Raw genomic sequence first — 21808 nt, forward strand, 5'->3', positions numbered from 1 at the left:
TAGCTCACACTGCCACCAGCTAGCTCCTGACATGAGTTAAACATGTTTCTGTGTGATATACTCAATATGAACTTCACACTGCTGGCTCCTGACGTGAGTTAAACATGTTTCTATGTGATACACTCAATATGAACTGTTCACTTTGCTGGTTCCTGACGTGAGTTAAACATGTTTCTATGTGATATACTCAATATGAACTGCTCACACTGCCACCAGCTGGCTCCCGTGAGTTAAACATGTTTCTATGTGATATACTCAATATGCACTGTTCACATTACTGGCTGGCTCCCGACGTGAGTTAAACATGTTTCTATGTGATATACTCAATATGAAGTGTTCACAATGCCACCAGCTGGCTCCTGACGTGAGTTAAACATGTTTCTACGTGATATACTCAATATGAACTGTTCTCATTGCTGGCTGGCTCCCGACTTGAGTTAAACATGTTTCTATGTGATATACTCAATATGAAGTGTTCACAATGCCACCAGCTGGCTTCTGACGTGAGTTAAACATGTTTCTATGTGATATACTCAATATGAACTGTTCACACTGCTGGCTCCTGACGCGAGTTAAACATGTTTCTATGTGATATACTCAATATGAAGTGTTCACATTTCTGGCTCCCGACATGAGTTAAACATGTTTCTATGTGATATACTCAATATGAAGTGTTCACATTTCTGGCTTCAAACATGAGTTAAACATGTTTTTATACTCAATATGAACTGTTCACATTGCTATTAGCTGGCCCCCGATGTGAGATAAACTTGTTTTCTTACAAATCCATTAGTGAGAACAATTTCAAGTCATACGACTGGCTGCTCTAAGGTGATGACCAGGTTGCCATTGCCATACCATCCAGTGAAACAAAATCATGATTGAAATCGATTGCTCTGGACTTGTAATTTAACCTGAAATTGATTAAACTGTGACATAAATTAACTACAAGCTCTAGGGCCATAAATGAGTTTTAGTTGGAGAAGATGTTTAAATTTATTTAAACCTGGTTTTCGGAGATGTGTAAGAAATAGAATAGTACATTTTATTAAGTTATACAAATAGTACATCAAATTAGAACACGTTTTATCCGTGTTTTACATAATTATGGCCCTTGAACGTAAGACATTTGAAAATGTGTTGAGCCGGGTAGGGGACATGTATTACTTAGCAGTACTCTTTGAATGCTTGTTATTGAAGTGATTTTTGAACCTTACAGCTGATTGCATGTAAATGATATTATTAATTAAAGTGTTGATTGTGTTGATAAATGATATTATTAATTAAAGTGTTGATTGTGTTGATAAATTATATTATTAATTAAAGTGATGATTGTGTTTAGTGGCGTGACGTGGCAAGGCAGCTGGAAGGTGTGATTCGCATCGGAGCAGTGAACTGTGAAGACGACTGGCAGCTGTGTCGCATGCAGGGAATCAACAGCTACCCAGCTCTGGTCATATACCCACTGGTTAGTAAATACACATATTACACAGGTTGGTAAACTACCCAGCACTGATCATATACCCACAGGTTAGTAAATGCACATATTACACAGGTTAGTAAACTACCCAGCACTGGTCATATACCCACAGGTTAGTAAATACACATATTAACACAGGTTATTAAACTACCCAGCACTGGTCATATATCCACGGGTTAGTAAATACACATATTACACAGGTTAGTAAACTACCCAACACTGGTCATATACCCACAGGTTAGTAAATACACATATTACGCAGGTTAGTAAATATACGTATTACACAGGTTAGTAAACTATCCAGCACTGGTCATATCCCACGGGTTAGTAAATACACGTATTACACAGGTTAGTAAACTAACCAGCACTAGTCATATGCCCACAGGTTAGTAAATACACATATTACACCGGTTAGTAAATACACATATTACACAGGTTGGTAAACTACCCAGCACTGATCATATACCCACAGGTTAGTAAATACACATATTACACAGGTTATTAAACTACCCAGCACTGGTCATATATCCACGGGTTAGTAAATACACATATTACACAGGTTAGTAAACTACCCAGCACTGGTCATATACCCACATGTTAGTAAATACACATTACACTGGTTAGTAAACTACCCAACACTGGTCATATACCCACAGGTTAGTAAATACACATATTACACAGGTTAGTAAATATACGTATTACACAGGTTAGTAAACTACCTAGCACTGGTCATATACCGACAGGTTAATAAATACACATATTACACAGGTTAGTAAATATACGTATTACACAGGTTAGTAAACTATCCAGCACTGGTCATATCCCACGGGTTAGTAAATACACATATTACACAGGTTAGTAAACTAACCAGCACTAGTCATATGCCCACAGGTTAGTAAATACACATATTACACCGGTTAGTAAATACACATATTACACATGTTGGTAAACTACCCAGCACTGATCATATACCCACAGGTTAGTAAATACACATATTACACAGGTTATTAAACTACCCAGCACTGGTCATATCCCACGGGTTAGTAAATACACATATTACACAGGTTAGTAAACTAACCAGCACTGCTCATATGCCCACAGGTTAGTAAATACACATTTGCACAAGTTAATAAATACATGTATTAAACATGTTAGTAAACTACCCAGCACTGGTCATATACCCACATGTTAGTAAATACACATATTACACAGGTTAGTAAATACACATATTGCACAGGTTAGTAAATACACGTATTATACAGGTTAGTAAAAACATTACACCTGTTAGAGACACATATTACACAGGTTGGTAAACACATATTACATAGGTTAGTAAACACCCATATTATACAGGTTAGTAAACATGTATTACACAGGTAAGCAAACACATTACACAGGTTAGTAAACACATATTACACGTTAGGAAACATGTATTACACAGGTTAGTAAACACATAACACAGGTTAGTAAATACACATATAACACATTAGTAATCGCACATCACAGGTTAGTAAACACATCACGTGTTAATAAACATATATTACACAGGTTAGTAAATACAGATATTACACAGATCAGTAAACATGTATTACACAGGGTAGTAAACACACACATAACAGGTTAGCAAACACACATATTACACATACCATAGCCTTTGAAATACCAGTCGTGCACTGGCTTCAACGAGAAATAGGCCAATGGGCCCACCGATGGGGATTGATCCTAGGCCCACTGCTTATCAAACAAACCCTTAGAAAAATAAAGCTGCTTGTGAACTTTGTTTTGTATTTGAGTTTTGTCTCTTTCAGAGAGAAAAGTATTATGGTGACAGAACGACGAAGCCTCTCATCAACTTTGCGATGAAGCATGTGACGGCCCAGTATAAAGAACTGTGGTCAGGAAATTTCAAATCAGAAGTTGAACAGGATGAGAGTGGTCTCCCCTGGCTTATTACAGTTTGTGGAGATGGGGGAGGTAAAACAAATAATCCAGTTGTATGGTCCTAACAGACTACTGTTTGTGTGATAACTTATGCACAGGATATTATTGGAATGAAAGAAAGAAATAATTAATTTAATGTCACACTCAACACCTTATGTTAATATGGCGTGTAACATATAGTGAAAGACTTAATATACACAGATGAGAGGAAACCCACTGCTATCACTTCATGGACAAGCATTAAGCAATATTTTATATGCACCATCCCTCAGGCAGGATAGCACATACCACAACCTTTGATATATACATGTACCACCCATGGTGCACTGGCTGTAACGAGAAATTGCCCAATCAGCATTATTATTTTTCATACTAGATGTCCCTTAAGGGTGTATACTACCAAATCAAATCCCATAGACGACAATAGTAACATATGCGGCTAAAACTCCTACCTGCAACGTATCAACCGACATAAACGCCACGGATATAAATACTACCACTCCTTACACTTAAAGTGAATCAGAAAAAAATGGGGGTCAAGCTGCTCGTTTCTGAGATAACGGGTAGCGTCTATGACTACCCTAGTTTCGCACAAAATTCGAGTACTTTTTTTTACAGGTACCCCATACATGTTTCAAGCACAAGGCTACTTGACACATTGGTACTAGCTGAAATAAAATTGCACTTTTTTTTTACCCAGATGAAACTATTATTTTTTACAACCAACACACTCACATTTATAACCAATCACAGGACTTGTGGTGTATACTTCTCTATCAAAAGTTCGGTGCACCTCGAACTTTGACCCAGCCGGAAGTTATTTGGTTTAGTACTACCTTAATTAGGACTAAGTAATTCTAAGGTCACAAATTTTGTTGTTACTCATCATTTATTAAAACCCATTACTGTTTTATTTATTTATTTTTTATGCAGACTGTCTTGAGCCAAGAACATGTCTAAAGTTGGCAGCCATGTTGGTAAGTTATTACAGCATTGTAATGTTTGTGTTTCACAATGGATTCCAAATTAGAAAGTTTTATCTGGCCAATACCCTTTATGTAACCCATAGACGACAATAGTAACATATGTGGCTAAACACCACGGATATAAATACTACCACCCCTCGCACATAAAGTGAATCAGAAAAATTTGGGGTCATATGTCCCATTTCTGAGATAACGGGTAACGTCTGTGACTACCCTAGTTCCGCACAAAATTTGAGTACCTTTCTTTACAGGTACCCCAGACATGTTTTAAACACAAGGCTACTTGACACAGTGATACTAGATGAAATAAAATTGCATACATTTTTTGCCCAGATTAAACTTTTTTTTTTTTTTTTTACAACCAACACACTCACATTTATCACCAATCACAGGACTTATGGTGTTCACTTCTCTGTCAAAAGTTTGGTACACCTCGAACTTTGACCCAACCGGAAGTTATTTGGTTTAGTACTACCTATAGCACTCTGGGGATTCGAGAGAGTAGTTGTCATGTAACTAGAGCAGCGTGCTCGATGCAAGATTTTAGCCATTTGGGATTTTCAGGCCCTTCCGCGGGTTGTTAAAATAATAAAATTTAGTTGGAAGAGTTGCCACATTGTTATTTTGTAGCAGGTGATGGTGCCAGTGACATTGTTTGTGTGTGCATTGTCTTCTGAACACACCAGTGGCTAACTGTGGAGTATTGCATTCATTTCTCACCAAAACTACGTTGAAGGGTTCCAAGTTACATATTTTTCTCTTAAAATGTTTGTAAATACTTAAGGATTGTCTGTTATTTCTTTTACGTTCATCGGAGTATGAACAAAAATCATTGGCAAACTTAGTAATTTTGCAGATGATTTTTTTTGTTCATACACAGATGAACGTAAAAGAAATAACAGACAATCCTTGTAATCAAATTTGAATCATACAGGCTAATAATAACACTAAAACGTCATACTTTATGTTGAATTATTTTTGGTTCATAAACAATAACTCTCAGTTAGACAACTTGCACATATAAAATGATGACATAATTTTTTCGTTCATCGAGAATTGCATGCACTGCTGTTGCTACATCTGGACCAATGGGATGACGTTATATTGTAATGTAAATTTAATTATATAATGTTCATATGTGCAACATAGGCAAAAATTAATAAAGTCAGTTTTACTTACGTGTATTTGTGGCCAGATATGCAGTATCTACTGATATTATTCCTAATCACTGTTTTGATGACCACAGTTTATTTTGAAAACAAACTACAATTCACATCTCAATATTTTCTGAATTCTGTTCTTGTTTAAGTGGCCATATTTCTTAGCTGTCACAGTTAGATATCTGGAGCCAATTTCACAAAACGTCATACATGTAAATTTACGTCTGCGATTAGCAGTTATACCGGTTAGACATTTACATATGTTTGGCATCTCTTTTATGCAGATAATGACACCATTACAGCATTTTAAGGACAAAATAAAATGAAATCTATGTACTTTAAAATATATTTGTTGGACTGTTAATAGTAATAGGAAATGTGGTTTGGTTGTAGATTTATGTCTACATGCAAAACTAGTTTTTTTTGTCATACTGTGGAATTTACTACAAGTTATTTATTTCTCAGCCGATTGTTTTCTAAATTGCACACAGAAATAGTAATTTTTTGTTATTTCCAAAACAATTTTACTTTCTTTCTTATGTCAAACCAAACTGAAATTATTTACAAAAAACATGTTTGTAGGAGGATGGCACAGACTACAGGCTTACGATGTTTTGTGAAATTGGGCACAGTTTCTCAAGACTTAAAGAATTCATGAACAGTTTGTGAGCATTTTCAAACACCGCATTAGAATGCCTGGTTAACCACACAGATGTCTTTCTGTTGTAGGAAGATCTTGTGCAGGTTGGACTGGTTGACTGTCACAGTAACCCGAAGCTGTGTGAGAAACTCGGACGCGACTACGGGACGTACTTCTACCCAGCGGGAAACGTCAAGCGCGGAGAAGGACTGGTAAAACTTCTTCTTTTAGTTAGCTGTTGGTTTTCCTTTTGCTGAAATGGGCGGGCGTATAGCCCGGTGCTAAAACACTTACGTGATGTTTGGGATTGAACCCCATTGTTGGGCACATTGGGTTATTTCTCATTCTAGCCATTGCTCCACAATGGTGTAACAAAGACCGTGGTATGTGTTATCCTGTCTGTGAGATGGTGTTTATAAAACATCCCTTGCTACTAATGGAGAAATGTAGCGAGTTTTCTCCCTAAGACTATATGTCAAAATTATCAAATGTAATGGTGCATGGTTGGTTTAGGATCAATCCCCGTCTGTGGGTACACTGCAGGGCTAAAAATTAGGCTTTTGTCACGAGAATCCATGTTAATTTCATACTGTCCATAAGCTTTCATGTCTTGAAAATATTTTCCCCGGTACAATGTCTCAATACGTTTAAAGTGTTTTTGACAAACTTTGCACGTGGCATGCATTACCTTTTGATCGGTGCTGTCAAAAACGAACTGGTACGTTTCGTTTATTTCTTTAGACCAGGAATTTAAAACTCTTCCTTTACGAACTGTTTTTTTAGTTGTTAATTCCTCCATTTTATCTTTACAATCAGTTTTTTTTTTTTAAGTGTCTTACCAGGTTACATTTCGAAGATTTGTAAAAAGCGCATGCAATACCTTTTTGCGCATTGATTTGATGTTTGTATGGATATTACTGAAGCACATTTCCGCAACCGACAAATTTTTTTATTGATTAAAAAGGGCAGGATTCAAGGTTAGGAACATAATATTAGCGAACTAACATAGTAATGTCTGATATATTACTAAATTTGGCACACTAAATTACTATATATTGTTATTATGTAAGAACTGAACAAACATGTTCCTTTCGGTTCTCTTTGTTGGCAATTTGGTTCATAGAAATGGGCCAACCACCACTTGGCTCCAGGCCAGACTAGTCTCAATAAACCACGATGTTTCAAACATGCACGGATTTGAATGTATGCTACGCTTTTGAAACCAGTTTAAACTGATGCTTGATAACCAGACTATTTTTGTTTTTAATTCGGTAACGTTTTACTCGCTGATTATTCAATTTAATAATTTTTTTGAAATATTTCACCTGAATCCAAATGGATTCGGATGTTTTATGCTTGCGCTAATCCTGGCGTGAATTGGATTTAGAGATTTATGCGAATTTTTAGCCCTGCACTGGGCTATTTCTCATTCCAGCCATTGCTCCACAATGGTGTAATAAAGACCATGGTATGTGCTCTCCTGTTTGTGGGGTATGTATATAAAAGATCCCTTGCTTCTAATTAGTAATAATAGTCCACTGAGTGACGCCAGCAGGTTTCCTCTCTAATAATCTGTGTGGTCCACCACGTGTCCAATGCCATATAATTGTAAATATAAATACAGTCAAACCTGTCCTAGCGGCCACCTGTAATCAACTGTTACCTGCCTTAAGCGGCCACTTTTTTTCCTTCCAAACAATTTATAATGTAAATGCACCTGTAATAAGCGGTCACCTATATAATGTGGCCACCTAAATCGGATCCCAAATCGCTAAAATACCTGTATTAGGTGGCCACATTAAATGTTTACTATTATACAAAAGGGATATTTTAACAATGATAAGGCGCAGCAAATAACCAATCTTCATACCTTCAGGAATACTAGTACCCTTTCAGTCCCGACATCTCAACTGTGTATCAATTAAGAAAGTATGACTTGGAATACATCTAATTGCCTCAGGTCAGTCTACGCTTGACATAAGTAAATTCACTTACTATGACAATAGACCGCATGAATTGGGAATTAAATGGAAAAAGAAAACAAAGTTGTTGAGAACGGTTAATTTAATACATTCCAGTTTCATTTTTTTGAAGGAAAGAAAATTGATTTATAGTTAACTGTGAAGCACCAATCAGTCAATTAGCAGTACAGACGGTAAAACACATGTTTTAAAGACTATATGTGGAAACCTGTAATCAGCGGCCACCTGTCTTAAGCGGCCACTTTTATCTACTCCCTTGTATGACCACTTAAGACAGGTTTGACTGTATGTTGAATGTGTTGTTTCCTGTTTGTTTGCTGTAATTGTACTCACACTTTAATGATGTGTAAAAGTTAAACTTTGGTTTGTTTAATGACACCATATTACTAAGTGTTTAATGACACCACTAGAGCACATTGATTAATAAATCACCAGCAGCTGGATGTCAAACATTTTGTAATTGTGACTTGACATCTTTGTGTTAGCAGCAGGAGATCTTTTATATGCAATTTCCCACTGATGGGACAGCACATACCACAACCTTAGATATACCAGATGTGGGGCTCTGATAGGGACAGGGAAAACCCCAATGGGTCCGTCTGCCAGTGTGTTGTTCAGTGTTAATGGAGATGTGATTTTTTGTAAGAAAGATATTTATCTGCCTAAAATATGTTTTTTTTACATCAAATAGATTGGATTTTATGTGAAATTATGTAAAATGACTTGTATTTACATAATGGTATAGGGTTCCAGCCTTTTAAAGATCATTTCAGATTTAAGTGTTGTATGGATAAAACATCCCTGTATTATCTTTGTTAATTTTATGTTGAAAACAGTAACGGTAATGTTTAATTATTCTGCTGTGGTGGGATAATTCAAGTTTGATCATCTGAGTGAAATGCTCCGATTTACAAATGTCTTATAAGTTATGTGTGACTGTTTTGCTTTGTGTTGCAGGAAATAAGTAGCCTTGATGCACAAGATATTGCCAGAATGGTGTTGTCCCAACTTCCTGATGTAACTGTTCTTGACAAGACTACGTTCGAGGTAATAGTTTAATGGATTTCAATCAGAATGGATAAAAGAAAACTTGATATTTTTCGGTCATCGGGTTCTTTGCATATAAAAATTTAGTATCGTTGGTGTAATGGATCTGTCATCAGATTCAAGGTAGTGGGTTCTGTATTTGTATCCCCCCTGATGCAATGGGGTATTTTCTTTATGCCAGTTCAGGCACCAACCCAGAGTGAGTGCACCACTAGGCTCAATGTGGAGGTGTAAGACTAAAACACAGACTTTCATCCACTTCATGGGTGCGATTATGGGTGTGTCTCCCCGGTGTATGGGAGATGATTACACATCAGCCATTACATGTTCCTTGTACCCTGGTCTCAAGAGCAAGCGTTGAGCATGAGTTTTGTGTGTTTAAGAACTAGAGTCTGTCTCTTTAAGAGAGTTTTATGTGTTTAAGAACAAGTGTCTGTCTCTTTAAGAGAGTTGTATGTGTTTAAGAACTAGGGTCTGTCTCTTTAAGAGAGTTGTATGTGTTTAAGAACTAGGGTCTGTCTCTTTAAGAGAGTTTTATGTGTTTAAGAACAAGTGTCTGTCTCTTTAAGAGAGTTTTGTGTGTTTAAGAACTAGGGTGTTTTTAAGAACTAGTGTCTGTCTCTTTAAGAGAGTTGTATGTGTTTAAGAACTAGGGTCTGTCTCTTTAAGAGAGTTGTATGTGTTTAAGAACTAGGGTCTGTCTCTTTAAGAGAGTTTTATGTGTTTAAGAACTAGGGTCTGTCTCTTTAAGAGAGTTGTATGTGTTTAAGAACTAGGGTCTGTCTCTTTAAGAGAGTTGTATGTGTTTAAGAACTAGGGTCTGTGTCTTTAAGAGAGGTGTATGTGTTTAAGAACTAGGGTCTGTCTCTTTAAGAGAGTTGTATGTGTTTAAGAACTAGGGTCTGTGTCTTTAAGAGAGTTTTATGTGTTTAAGAACTAGGGTCTGTCTCTTTAAGAGAGTTTGTGTGTTTAAGAACTAGGGTCTGTCTCTTTAAGAGAGTTTGTGTGTTTAAGAACTAGGGTCTGTCTCTTTAAGAGAGTTTAGTGTGTTTAAGAACTAGGGTCTGTCTCTTTAAGAGAGTTTTATGTGTTTAAGAACTAGGGTCTGTGTCTTTAAGAGAGTTGTATGTGTTTAAGAACTAGGGTCTGTGTCTTTAAGAGTTGTGTTTGTGTGTTTAAGAACTAGGGTCTGTCTCTTTAAGAGAGTTTGTGTGTTTAAGAACTATGGTCTGTCTCTTTAAGAGAGTTTGTGTGTTTAAGAACTATGGTCTGTCTTTAAGAGTCGTGTTTAGTGTGTTTAAGAACTAGGGTCTTTCTCTTTAAGAGAGTTTAGTGTGTTTAAGAACTAGGGTCTTTCTCTTTAACCTTTAGACTACTGGATTAATTTTTAACAAAAACCACGTTGAGTGGGTACAAGTTTATAATTTTTACTCACATATATTCACTTAAATGTTTCATAAATACATGAAATAAAGTTCATATATGAATTGGTAAGTATTATTTTCATGTCTTTTTTTTTTTTTTTTTTTATTTTAGATCGGCTAATGGTGATTAAAATTAGGCAAAAAATCGAAAAAGTTGCGTTTACTTACGGGCATTTGTGGCCAGCTGTCCAGTATTTATGTCCATTATTCCCGATAACAGTGGTTTTTTGACCAGAATTTTTTTTTAAACCCGAACTACGATTCATATTGCAATATTTGGTAATTTTCATTGTTGGTAAAACGATCAAATTTATTATCAAATTAGCTGTTACAATCAGCTATCGATCCCTGAAAATTACCGCAACGTGCCGCCATTGTTGTCAAGTGAAAATACTTGCCAAAAACCACTTTTTGGAAACAAAATTTCAAGGTATTTTCAATTGAAAAAATCAAAACAAAAACCACCATTTTGAAAAAAAATCTTTTTTCTTTAATTATATTTCCGTTTCCGGTGAGTGTCGTGTGCAAAACGGCGGGAAATATGAATTGGGGAATGCACTGTATACAGTGTACAGTATATCGACTGACATGACGTCGGGCGAGATATCTCGCCTGCAGTAGTCAGAAGGTTAAGAGAGTTTTATGTGTTTAAGAACTAGGGTATGTCTCTTTAAGAGAGTTTAGTGTGTTTAAGAACTAGGGTCTTTGTCTTTAAGAGTTGTGTTTGTGTGTTTAAGAACTAGGGTCTGTGTCTCTAAGAGTTGTGTTTGTGTGTTTAAGAACTAGGGTCTGTCTCTTTAAGAGTTGTGTTTGTGTGTTTAAGAACTAGGGTCTGTCTCTTTAAGACTTGTGTTTGTGTGTTTAAGAACTAGGGTCTGTGTCTTTAAGAGTTGTGTTTGTGTGTTTAAGAACTAGGGTCTGTCTTTAAGAGTTGTGTTTGTGTGTTTAAGAACTAGGGTCTGTGTCTTTAAGAGTTGTGTTTGTGTGTTTAAGAACTAGGGTCTGTCTCTTTAAGAGTTGTGTTTGTGTGTTTAAGAACTAGGGTCTGTGTCTTTAAGAGTTGTGTTTGTGTGTTTAAGAACTAGGGTCTGTCTTTAAGAGTTGTGTTTGTGTGTTTAAGAACTAGGGTCTGTGTCTTTAATAGTAATTGTGTTTGTATGTTAAGAACTAGAGTCTGTGTCTTTAAGAGTTGTGTTTGTGTGTTTAAGAACTAGGGTCTGTGTCTCTAAGAGTTGTGTTTGTGTGTTTAAGAACTAGGGTCTGTGTCTTTAAGAGTTGTGTTTGTGTGTTTAAGAACTAGGGTCTGTCTCTTTAAGAGTTGTGTTTGTGTGTTTAAGAACTAGGGTCTGTGTCTTTAAGAGTTGTGTTTGTGTGTTTAAGAACTAGGGTCTGTCTTTAAGAGTTGTGTTTGTGTGTTTAAGAACTAGGGTCTGTGTCTTTAATAGTAATTGTGTTTGTATGTTAAGAACTAGAGTCTGTATCTTTAAGAGTTGTGTTTGTGTGTTTAAGAACTAGGGTCTATCTCTTTAAGAGTTGTGTTGGTGTGTTTAAGAACTAGAGTCTGTCTTTAAGAGTTGTGTTGGTGTGTTTAAGAACTAGAGTCTGTCTTTAAGAGTCGTGTTTGTGTGTTTAAGAACTAGGATCTGTGTCTTTAAGACTTGTGTTTGTGTGTTTAAGAACTAGGGTATGTGTCTTTAAGAGAGTTGTATGTGTTTAAGAACTAGGGTCTGTCTCTTTAAGAGAGTTGTATGTGTTTAAGAACTAGGGTCTGTGCCTTTAAGAGAGTTTTATGTGTTTAAGAACTAGGGTCTGTGTCTTTAAGAGTTGTGTTTGTGTGTTTAAGAACTAGGGTCTATCTCTTTAAGAGAGTTTAGTGTGTTTAAGAACTAGGGTCTGTCTCTTTAAGAGAGTTTGTGTGTTTAAGAACTATGGTCTGTCTTTAAGAGTCGTGTTTGTGTGTTTAAGAACTAGGGTCTTTCTCTTTAAGAGAGTTTAGTGTGTTTAAGAACTAGGGTCTTTCTCTTTAAGAGAGTTTTATGTGTTTAAGAACTAGGGTATGTCTCTTTAAGAGAGTTTAGTGTGTTTAAGAACTAGGGTCTGTGTCTTTAAGAGTTGTGTTTGTGTGTTTAAGAACTAGGGTCTGTGTCTTTAAGAGTTGTGTTTGTGTGTTTAAGAACTAGGGTCTGTCTCTTTAAGAGTTGTGTTTGTGTGTTTAAGAACTAGGGTCTGTCTCTTTAAGAGATGTGTTTGTGTGTTTAAGAACTAGGGTCTGTCTCTTTAAGAGTTGTGTTTGTGTGTTTAAGAACTAGGGTCTGTGTCTTTAAGAGTTGTGTTTGTGTGTTTAAGAACTAGGGTCTGTCTTTAAGAGTTGTGTTTGTGTGTTTAAGAACTAGGGTCTGTGTCTTTAATAGTAATTGTGTTTGTATGTTAAGAACTAGAGTCTGTGTCTTTAAGAGTTGTGTTTGTGTGTTTAAGAACTAGGGTCTATCTCTTTAAGAGTTGTGTTGGTGTGTTTAAGAACTAGAGTCTGTCTTTAAGAGTTGTGTTGGTGTGTTTAAGAACTAGAGTCTGTCTTTAAGAGTCGTGTTTGTGTGTTTAAGAACTAGGATCTGTGTCTTTAAGACTTGTGTTTGTGTGTTTAAGAACTAGGGTATGTGTCTTTAAGAGAGTTGTATGTGTTTAAGAACTAGGGTCTGTCTCTTTAAGAGAGTTGTATGTGTTTAAGAACTAGGGTCTGTGCCTTTAAGAGAGTTTTATGTGTTTAAGAACTAGGGTCTGTGCCTTTAAGAGAGTTGTATGTGTTTAAGAACTAGGGTCTGTGTCTTTAAGAGTTGTGTTTGTGTGTTTAAGAACTAGGGTCTATCTCTTTAAGAGAGTTTGTGTGTTTAAGAACTAGGGTCTGTCTCTTTAAGAGAGTTTGTGTGTTTAAGAACTAGGGTCTGTCTCTTTAAGAGAGTTTGTGTGTTTAAGAACTATGGTCTGTCTTTAAGAGTCGTGTTTGTGTGTTTAAGAACTAGGGTCTTTCTCTTTAACTCTCTCCAACCTGGACAAAATTTTGCCCACCAGGTTCCAAAAACTGGCTCCTTTTGTGAAATGGAGGAAATTAGTAGTGGTTCATTAAAAATGATTATAACTTATTAATTATTGGAATAATACCACAACATGTAATGAAAGATTTATTACTAATATAATTTTCTACAATTGTAAATATTTGTAGTGAAATTTTTTGAAATTATAAATGTTGTACATAAATTTGAAAAAAATAAATACACACGGTAAACAAATTTTGCCACATTTCTACTCGCACAATGTTTTATTTGTCAGTTACTCTTTATGCAAGTCCTTTGTGCACTGAATTTTGAAACTCAGCAATGTGTGGTACCTTTCAAAACAAGGATAAGGACACATAGGTTTATCACATTGTTTGCAGATATACTGTGTTTGATGTCGACCTTTTGGAACTTTTCAATCCGAACACACAACACAATCCGGAAATGCCTGAGCTCCACTTTTTGTCTTGTTGTTGTTGATCCCGGTGAAATGGCGTTTGTTTTCCAGTCTTGTTGGAACATCGTCAATGCTGTATCTTGGCTTGGCAGTTGTGGCACGATCGTGTGTTGCTACAAGCGACGAAATGATGGAAAGACGTAGTTTGTATTTGTCCAGTTTCACACCTGGATGCAACCGTTTCCAGACAACTGTGAAATTCACAAATGCCAGTTCCAATAAATAGAGGAACACCTTTTTCCACCATTTTACTGTTCTGTGCACACCAAGATAGGTCCAAATCTTTTGATCCAATAAATCCACTCCACCCATAAACTGGTTGTAACACTCGATAGCTTTTGGTTTGTTGATCTCTCTCCTGTTGTTATTGGCTGGGTCCCTGCATCGAATGTACTTGATCATCATAGAGGTGTTGTTGATGGTAGACAGCACATTTACCTGCTTCTTGTCCATCCAGGCAATGAATAAACACTTGTCGTCCCCAACAAACATTGGGTCGTCTCCTTTTTTCAATTTAGCTCTCTGTATTTGAGGCGGAGTTCCGCGTTGGTTTGCCCGTAGAGTGCCGCAAGCTCCAACACTGCATTCTGATAAATCTTTGAACAATTGTGGTGAAGAAAAAAAATTGTCCATGTATACATGATGTCCTGCATCCTTGACAACTTCACACAACTGCATGACAACTGAATTAGTTAGTCCCACCTCTGTGTTTTGTTTTCGTCCAACATACATAAACCAGTTGTAGCAATATCCTGTCGAGGATTCACACAGTACCCATGCTTTCAGTCCCCATTTATGTGGCTTCTGTGGCATATACTGACCCATAGATGAACGGCCCTTGAATGCAATAAGGCTTTCATCCACAGAAAGTTCTTTCTCGGGGTAATAAATGTCGCGAAATCTTTCAATCAGTTTATCAACAACAGGGCGGATTTTGAAAGTTGGGTCATGGTTTGGATGGTCTCTTGGAAGGTTTGTTGTGTTATCACACACATGGAAAAACATCCATATTATTTGCCAGCGATCACGGCTCATGATCTCTCGAAATCCTTTCATTTGGGTCAATGCATTTGTTGACCAATAGGAAGCATAATTGGGCAACTTGACAGCGCCCATGAACAACAAAATGCCCAAAAATGATTTCATTTCAGTGTTCACTACAGGTACCCATCCACGTGTTGTAGAACAAGGCGGTAATGTATCTTTGGGGTGCTTTTCAAAATACTGTTCTGCGTACAAGTTCGTTTGAATTGTTAGCATCGAAATGAAATCTTCGTCAAGAAACTTACAAAATATTTCAAACGCAGTTTCTGTTCCATCTGTATCGAGCAAAACGCCGGTCCGTTTGTCGAATCGCGGAAGCCAAGAATCCTCAAACGAATCCGATAATGAAACACCTGGTGTCGGAACGTCAACATCAGATTCCGAAAAATCTTCACTATCCATTTCTCCATCGATATCACTCGCCATAAAACCTTCAAACAAATCTTCATCTGAATCGCTATTCAAGAATTCTCTCCAAATAGCATCTTCGTCGGCCGCCATGTTTATTTGGGCCAAAAAAAATCGATTCGCGATAAAGGATTTCAACAGATAAAAAAGTAAAAAAATTTCATGTAAGCATTAGATTTTTCGATACAGGAAGGAAGTTGGACCATTCATCTTTACATGCGCAGAAGGTAGCTTATAAATAGTCTATACAGGGCTATTTATAGTAATCAGGGAATACCTTACTTCGATTGTCGAGTGAACTCGACAACCGGATTTCACAGTGAAACGGCTAAAGTCGAGTACACTCGACAACCGGACGGAGAGAGTTAAGAGAGTTTAGTGTGTTTAAGAACTAGGGTCTTTCTCTTTAAGAGAGTTTTATGTGTTTAAGAACTAGGGTATGTCTCTTTAAGAGAGTTTGTGTGTTTAAGAACTAGGGTCTGTGACGGTAAGAGAGTTTATGTGTTTAAGAATTAGGATATGTGTCTTTAAGAGTTGTGTTTTATGTGTTTAAGAACTAGGGTCTGTCTCTTTAAGAGTTGTGTTTGTGTGTTTAAGAACTAGGGTCTGTGTCTTTAAGATTTGTGTTTGTGTGTTTAAGAACTAGGGTCTGTGCCTTTAAGAGAGTTTTATGTGTTTAAGAACTAGGGTCTGTCTCTTTAAGAGTTGTGTTTGTGTGTTTAAGAACAAGGGTCTGTGTCTTTAAGAGTTGTGTTTGTGTGTTTAAGAACTAGGGTCTGTCTTTAAGAGTTGTGTTTGTGTATCAGGACATCCAGGAGAAGTTGAAGACGGGTCAAGACCAGGCGTGGCTCATTCACTTCGTTGAGGGTGACGGAGGTCATGACCTTGAACTGAGGAAACTGCCCGCCATGCTCAACGACTTCCATGTGAGTCTCATTTTATTTTATTTTTTTATTTTTATATCCCACTGCCACTTTTGTGTTTCTGTCTTTTTTTAATTCCATCTCATTTCTTCCTAATCTGGGAACTTCTATCTTTCAACTTCTTTTGCTGTCCACCTCCACACCCCAGTCCTTGTCTCTCCAACTGCAACAGGTGCTTGTCTCTTGTGGCTATCCGTGCCACACATCTGTCATTTTCCCATCAGCTTTAGCTGCAGGCTTAGTCTGACAACTTCTGAGAGTGTTCAGTAGTACTTCTGGCATTGTAAGTCCATGTAATGAAGTCTCTACACCAGCTACAAATATTTTATATTTGGTGGGGTCAGTAGTAGGTAGTAAAAAGTTAAAGGTTGATTTGTTTAATGACACCACTAGAGCACATTAATTTATTTATCATCGGCTATTGGATGTCAGACATTTGGTAATTTTGACATTATAATCTCAGAGACGAAACCCGCTACATTTTTCCATTATAAGCAAGGGATCTTTTATATGCACTATCCCACAGACAGGATAGCATATACCATGGCCTTTGATATACCAGTTGTGGTGTCTTTATACTGTATAATACTTTATTTTCGCGTGGAATTTATTTATCGCGTTTTTCGCGTGTGAATGAAATTCGCGAAAATATATTCTACGTGAAAATAAAGGCCGACTAAAAAAATATAGTCTCGTTCAACTATAACTCATTAGTTTCTAATTATCGAGGCTAATAGTAACAATGCAATGTCCCTCCTGTCACGGAAAAAAACAACACAAAACACAAAATCTGCTTAAAACTTTAAATCAAGAACACGATGCAAAGTACATACATGATAATAAAACAATACTAACATTAAAAAGCTTTATGCCGTTTTCCTTTGCAAGTGCTAGCGATCAGTTCATCAGATAGTGACTACACGTGTTGAACGACGATGGTTACACGTTAAAATGTGGAATTGAAAAAATCCGGACTAGGCTTATCACAGATATTATTGATAGATGTTCAGATTCAAAATGTTATTTTTATTTGTCACAAAGGCCTGCAAGTCTGAAGCCTGTTCGTATTAAATCCGTTTTTCCTTTCATAGCATCATGTGCTCGAATAAGCCACTGGGCATGAATGGGTTTAATCGTACTCAGACGTAAGTCAACTTGTACTTTCTCCACTGAGGATTCTGAACCGCTATCCTCCTGTTCTTCCATCTGGGACACTATTTCAGCCGAGTAGTATTTTGACGGCAATTTATTACTAGTATTGTTACCAATCAAACTCAGTTACTGAGCACTAGTAGCTTGTCAATCAATCAATCAATAAAGTATTTACATGCTCCTATACCACGAAGGTTTCGAGCATGTCTATCCCAGGTTCGGCCACCGGATGCCAGTAGTCCAACCTGGGACAGAACAATTACTGCGGCAATTTTTATATTTAAACAAACAGGGAAAAAGGACTTTACAATAAATAATTTTGTGCGTTATTTTCCCAAACAATATTTAATATACACCAAACAACTAACAATTTGTAACGCAAATTTAGATCGGGCAGTCCTAAATATAAATATATATATATTTTTTTTTTTTTAAATATATTAATTAGCCCTCAAAATAGGGGTGGCAGGTGACTAGGAGGTTAGGCTTCAGCCACAGGAGGTTTTGTTAATAGGGGGATATGTTTTACTTAGGGGCACCCATCGTATTGGGGAAACTGGGAAAGGCATTCTATACTTTCATTTCGATTCTTGCAGTCGATTCTTGGAATCGATTCTTGCAATTATGCAGCCGATCCAACAAGACGTTGTCGAGTGCGCTGTGCAATTACACACACACACACACACCCCCCCACCTGGGGGGATTAATTGCCACTTACGGGAATCTGCTAGAGTATCGAGTCTCGTACACCGGGTCACGGGCAACCGTGACCTTGGTGTACGGTGACAGAGTGTCGAAGAAAGGAAGGTGGAGGAAGAGGAGACCGCCCAACGCCGACCCCCCAAAGAAGAAGACGAAGAAGGAAGTGGCTCCGGCTCCAACCGACGCAGTCTCTTCAATGGAGAACAAGGATCTTAACGAGTTTGACACAGCGATCTGTGTCACTCCCTACAACAGACCCGATCCACCGGCCTTTTCTTCTGGACCTCCGGATGTGTCGCCAATTAAACCGGCGACGCCCGTAGAGGTCCCGGCCCGGAAAACGGCAGTGGTGAAGAGGAAGGCGACTACTCCCCCGAGTGCCACCCCAGACAGGCCATGTCGCCCTACTCAACCGCCGAAGCCAGAGCAACAACCAGGAAAACAATGGACACTGAAGGCCAGCAAGCTCCACCCGCGTTTCCATCAACTGATTAAATCCAATCTGGAGGACGTTCGCCAGCTCATCAGCGAGCCCAAACACAAGGCGTACCACCCACTGCCAGCCAATCCCGATGAAGGGGACTTCGCCGTCCACCGCGTCCAAATTGATGTGGATATCAACGCAGTGTGCGTCACCATCCGCCGGAGGGGGAGATACAACCAAGCGCTGCTACTCAAGGAGATGGACAACCCCACCCTACATCGCGTCCTCAAAACCATAGCGGGGGATAACTACCGTTTCATCACCAAGAGTTTAGCAGCCTCCCGGACAACCCTTATGGCCAAAACTGCCTACGCCTACCGCCCTAACCATCTTCCGGTGGAGTATCCCCCACCCACCCAGCACCCCCCCGGCCAACCCAACCGTCGTGCCCTCCAGTCTCGGTGCCCCCATCCTTAGGGGCACCCATCGTATTGGGGACTTCGGTGTGGCCGAAACCGGGGAAGGTTCTGGGGGGGGGGGGGGGCAGTTCCCCGGACTAGTAGCTTGTGCCTTCAAATTTCGTTTCGTTTTGTTTTGGGTTTCGGTTTTTACAACAATTATGAGGATTAAGGAAAAACTACGGTCAGCACCTTCTCTAAGTTTATAAGCTTGTAAACAATAAAAGTCTTGATTGGTTCAAGTAGGAAAACTGTTGTTTTATGGTTTTACTCATTACAGCAGATCTCTACTGTGTACAGTAGGCCTACTCGTGTGTGCATATTATGGGGTTTGTTCTACAGATTAGCCTCACGACCGGTTTCAAATCAAAATTATTGATATCAGTACTACTATTTTTTTTCTTTTTCTTTTCTGTTTTTTTTTTTTAGGGGTTCGCGAATTGACTCATTTTCATTAAATCGCGAAAATTTTATCCCGCGAAAATAAAGTATTATACAGTATCCAATGTGTTTGTCGTTGTGTCCTAATGTTTGCAGAAGTCACTGTTGATTTTCTTCCAGATATATTTTTTTTCTTAAGTATGAAATTATTGGAAGGTCAAATCCGGTTTAGGCTACTAAAAACATTTGGATGACAACTAACGCCTTGCTTAGAACTACAAATTCTCAGGGCTTCAGATCGCATCAAAGTCGAGGCGATAAACGTTGTGTCCAAAATATTAACACCCATATTAACTTCAAACACGCTGACCTCAAAATATTTCACCTTAAAACCACTGAAATGTTCAGTTTAATTAGATTAAAATAACTTGAAATGCATGCATTTCACCTTAAAACCACTGAAATGTTCAGTTTAATTAGATTAAAATAACTTGAAATGCATGCATTTCACCTTAAAACCACTGAAATGTTCAGTTTAATTAGATTAAAATAACTTGAAATGCATGCATTTCACCTTAAAACCACTGAAATGTTCAGTTTAATTAGATTAAAATAACTTGAAATGCATGCATTCCACCTTAAAACCACTGAAATGTTCAGTTTAATTAGATTAAAATAACTTGAAATACATGCATTCCACCTTAATACCACTGAAATGTTCAGTTTAATTAGATTAAAATAACTTGAAATACATGTATTCCACCTTAATACCACTGAAATGTTCAGTTTAATTAGATTAAAATAACTTGAAATACATGTATTCCACCATAATACCACTGAAATGTTCAGTTTAATTAGATTAAAATAACTTGAAATACATGCATTTCACCTTAAAACCACTGAAATGTTCAGTTTAATTAGTTTCCTCTAATACTATCTATCTATGTATCTGTATATCTATATATATCTATCTATCTATATCTATATATCTATCTGTATATATATCTATCTATCTATATATATATATATATATATCTACATGTATATCTATCTATCTATCTATATATATATCTATCTATATATATATATATGTATATATATATATATATATATATATATATATATATATATATATATATACATATGTTACAATTACCAAATGTTTGACATCCAATAGCCGATGATTAATAAATTAATGTACTCTCTCTAGTGGTGTTGCTAGGACGGTCCCTTTAATGGCTACAGATTGTCAAATACACAAATCCAATATAGTCACCTTCTTTGTTTTGATTTATGTGAAAGACACAGTGTAATACAGTTTAAGTTTGTTTTGTTTAACAACACCACTAGAGCACATTGATCAATCAATCATCGGCTATTGGACGTCAAACATTTGGTAATTCTGACATATAGTCATCGGAGGAAACCCGCTACATTTTTCCCAATGCAGCAAGGGATCTTTTATATGCACTTTCCCACAGACAGGAAAGCACATACCACGACCTTTGACCAGTTGTGGTGCACAGGGTGGCATGAGAAAACAAACCCAATTAGTTGAATGGATCCATAGAGGTGGTTCGATCCTGTGACGCAAACACCTCAAGCGAGCACTCAACCCATTGAGCTAAATCCCGCCCCGAGAATAATAAATGACTTATTTGAATCGGTTGTTTTTACTTGTGTTTATTTTGTAGAATTTGCACTAATATTTGTTAAAGTAAAATAGGTTTCTTGACCGTGTCGTATATTTCTATGTTGTCTAACTAGGAATACTGTAACAGAGTTTCTGTTTGCCACAGATTGGTCGAGTGGACTGCAGTAGAATGAGGTCGAAATGTAACGAACTTCACGTCCACAAATTCCCATCGTTTATGGTCTTCAAGGAAACAGGAGGCACGGAAGTCTACTACGGTCAGTGTGTGATTTTGAGATCTACCAGTCGGCATGTAGTTTAAAGTCTAGTACGGTCAGTGTGTGATTTTGAGATCTACCAGTCGGCATGTAGTTTAAAGTCTACTACGGTCAGTGTGTGATTTTGAGATCTACCAGTCGGCATGTAGTTTAAAGTCTACTACGGTCAGTGTGTGATTTTGAGATCTACCAGTCGGCATGTAGTTTAAAGTCTACTACGGTCAGTGTGTGATTTTGA

At 37.4% G+C, this 21808-nt stretch overlaps 1 protein-coding gene across 1 annotated transcript; it reads left to right on the forward strand.

Moving 5' to 3' along the window:
• Positions 1-66: 66 nt before the first annotated feature.
• LOC121387316 (dnaJ homolog subfamily C member 10-like) lies at positions 67-21775 on the forward strand. Its single transcript, XM_041518339.1, has 8 exons — positions 67-93; positions 1343-1468; positions 3289-3454; positions 4355-4398; positions 6297-6419; positions 9147-9236; positions 16426-16545; positions 21459-21775. Exons 1-8 carry the CDS (start codon positions 67-69, stop codon positions 21612-21614), a joined length of 852 nt encoding a protein of 283 aa, XP_041374273.1. The 3' UTR covers positions 21615-21775.
• Positions 21776-21808: the final 33 nt, after the last annotated feature.

Source organism: Gigantopelta aegis, chromosome 13 (assembly GCF_016097555.1).
Source record: "Gigantopelta aegis isolate Gae_Host chromosome 13, Gae_host_genome, whole genome shotgun sequence".
In the NCBI taxonomy this organism is placed as follows: Eukaryota; Metazoa; Mollusca; class Gastropoda; order Neomphalida; family Peltospiridae; genus Gigantopelta; species Gigantopelta aegis.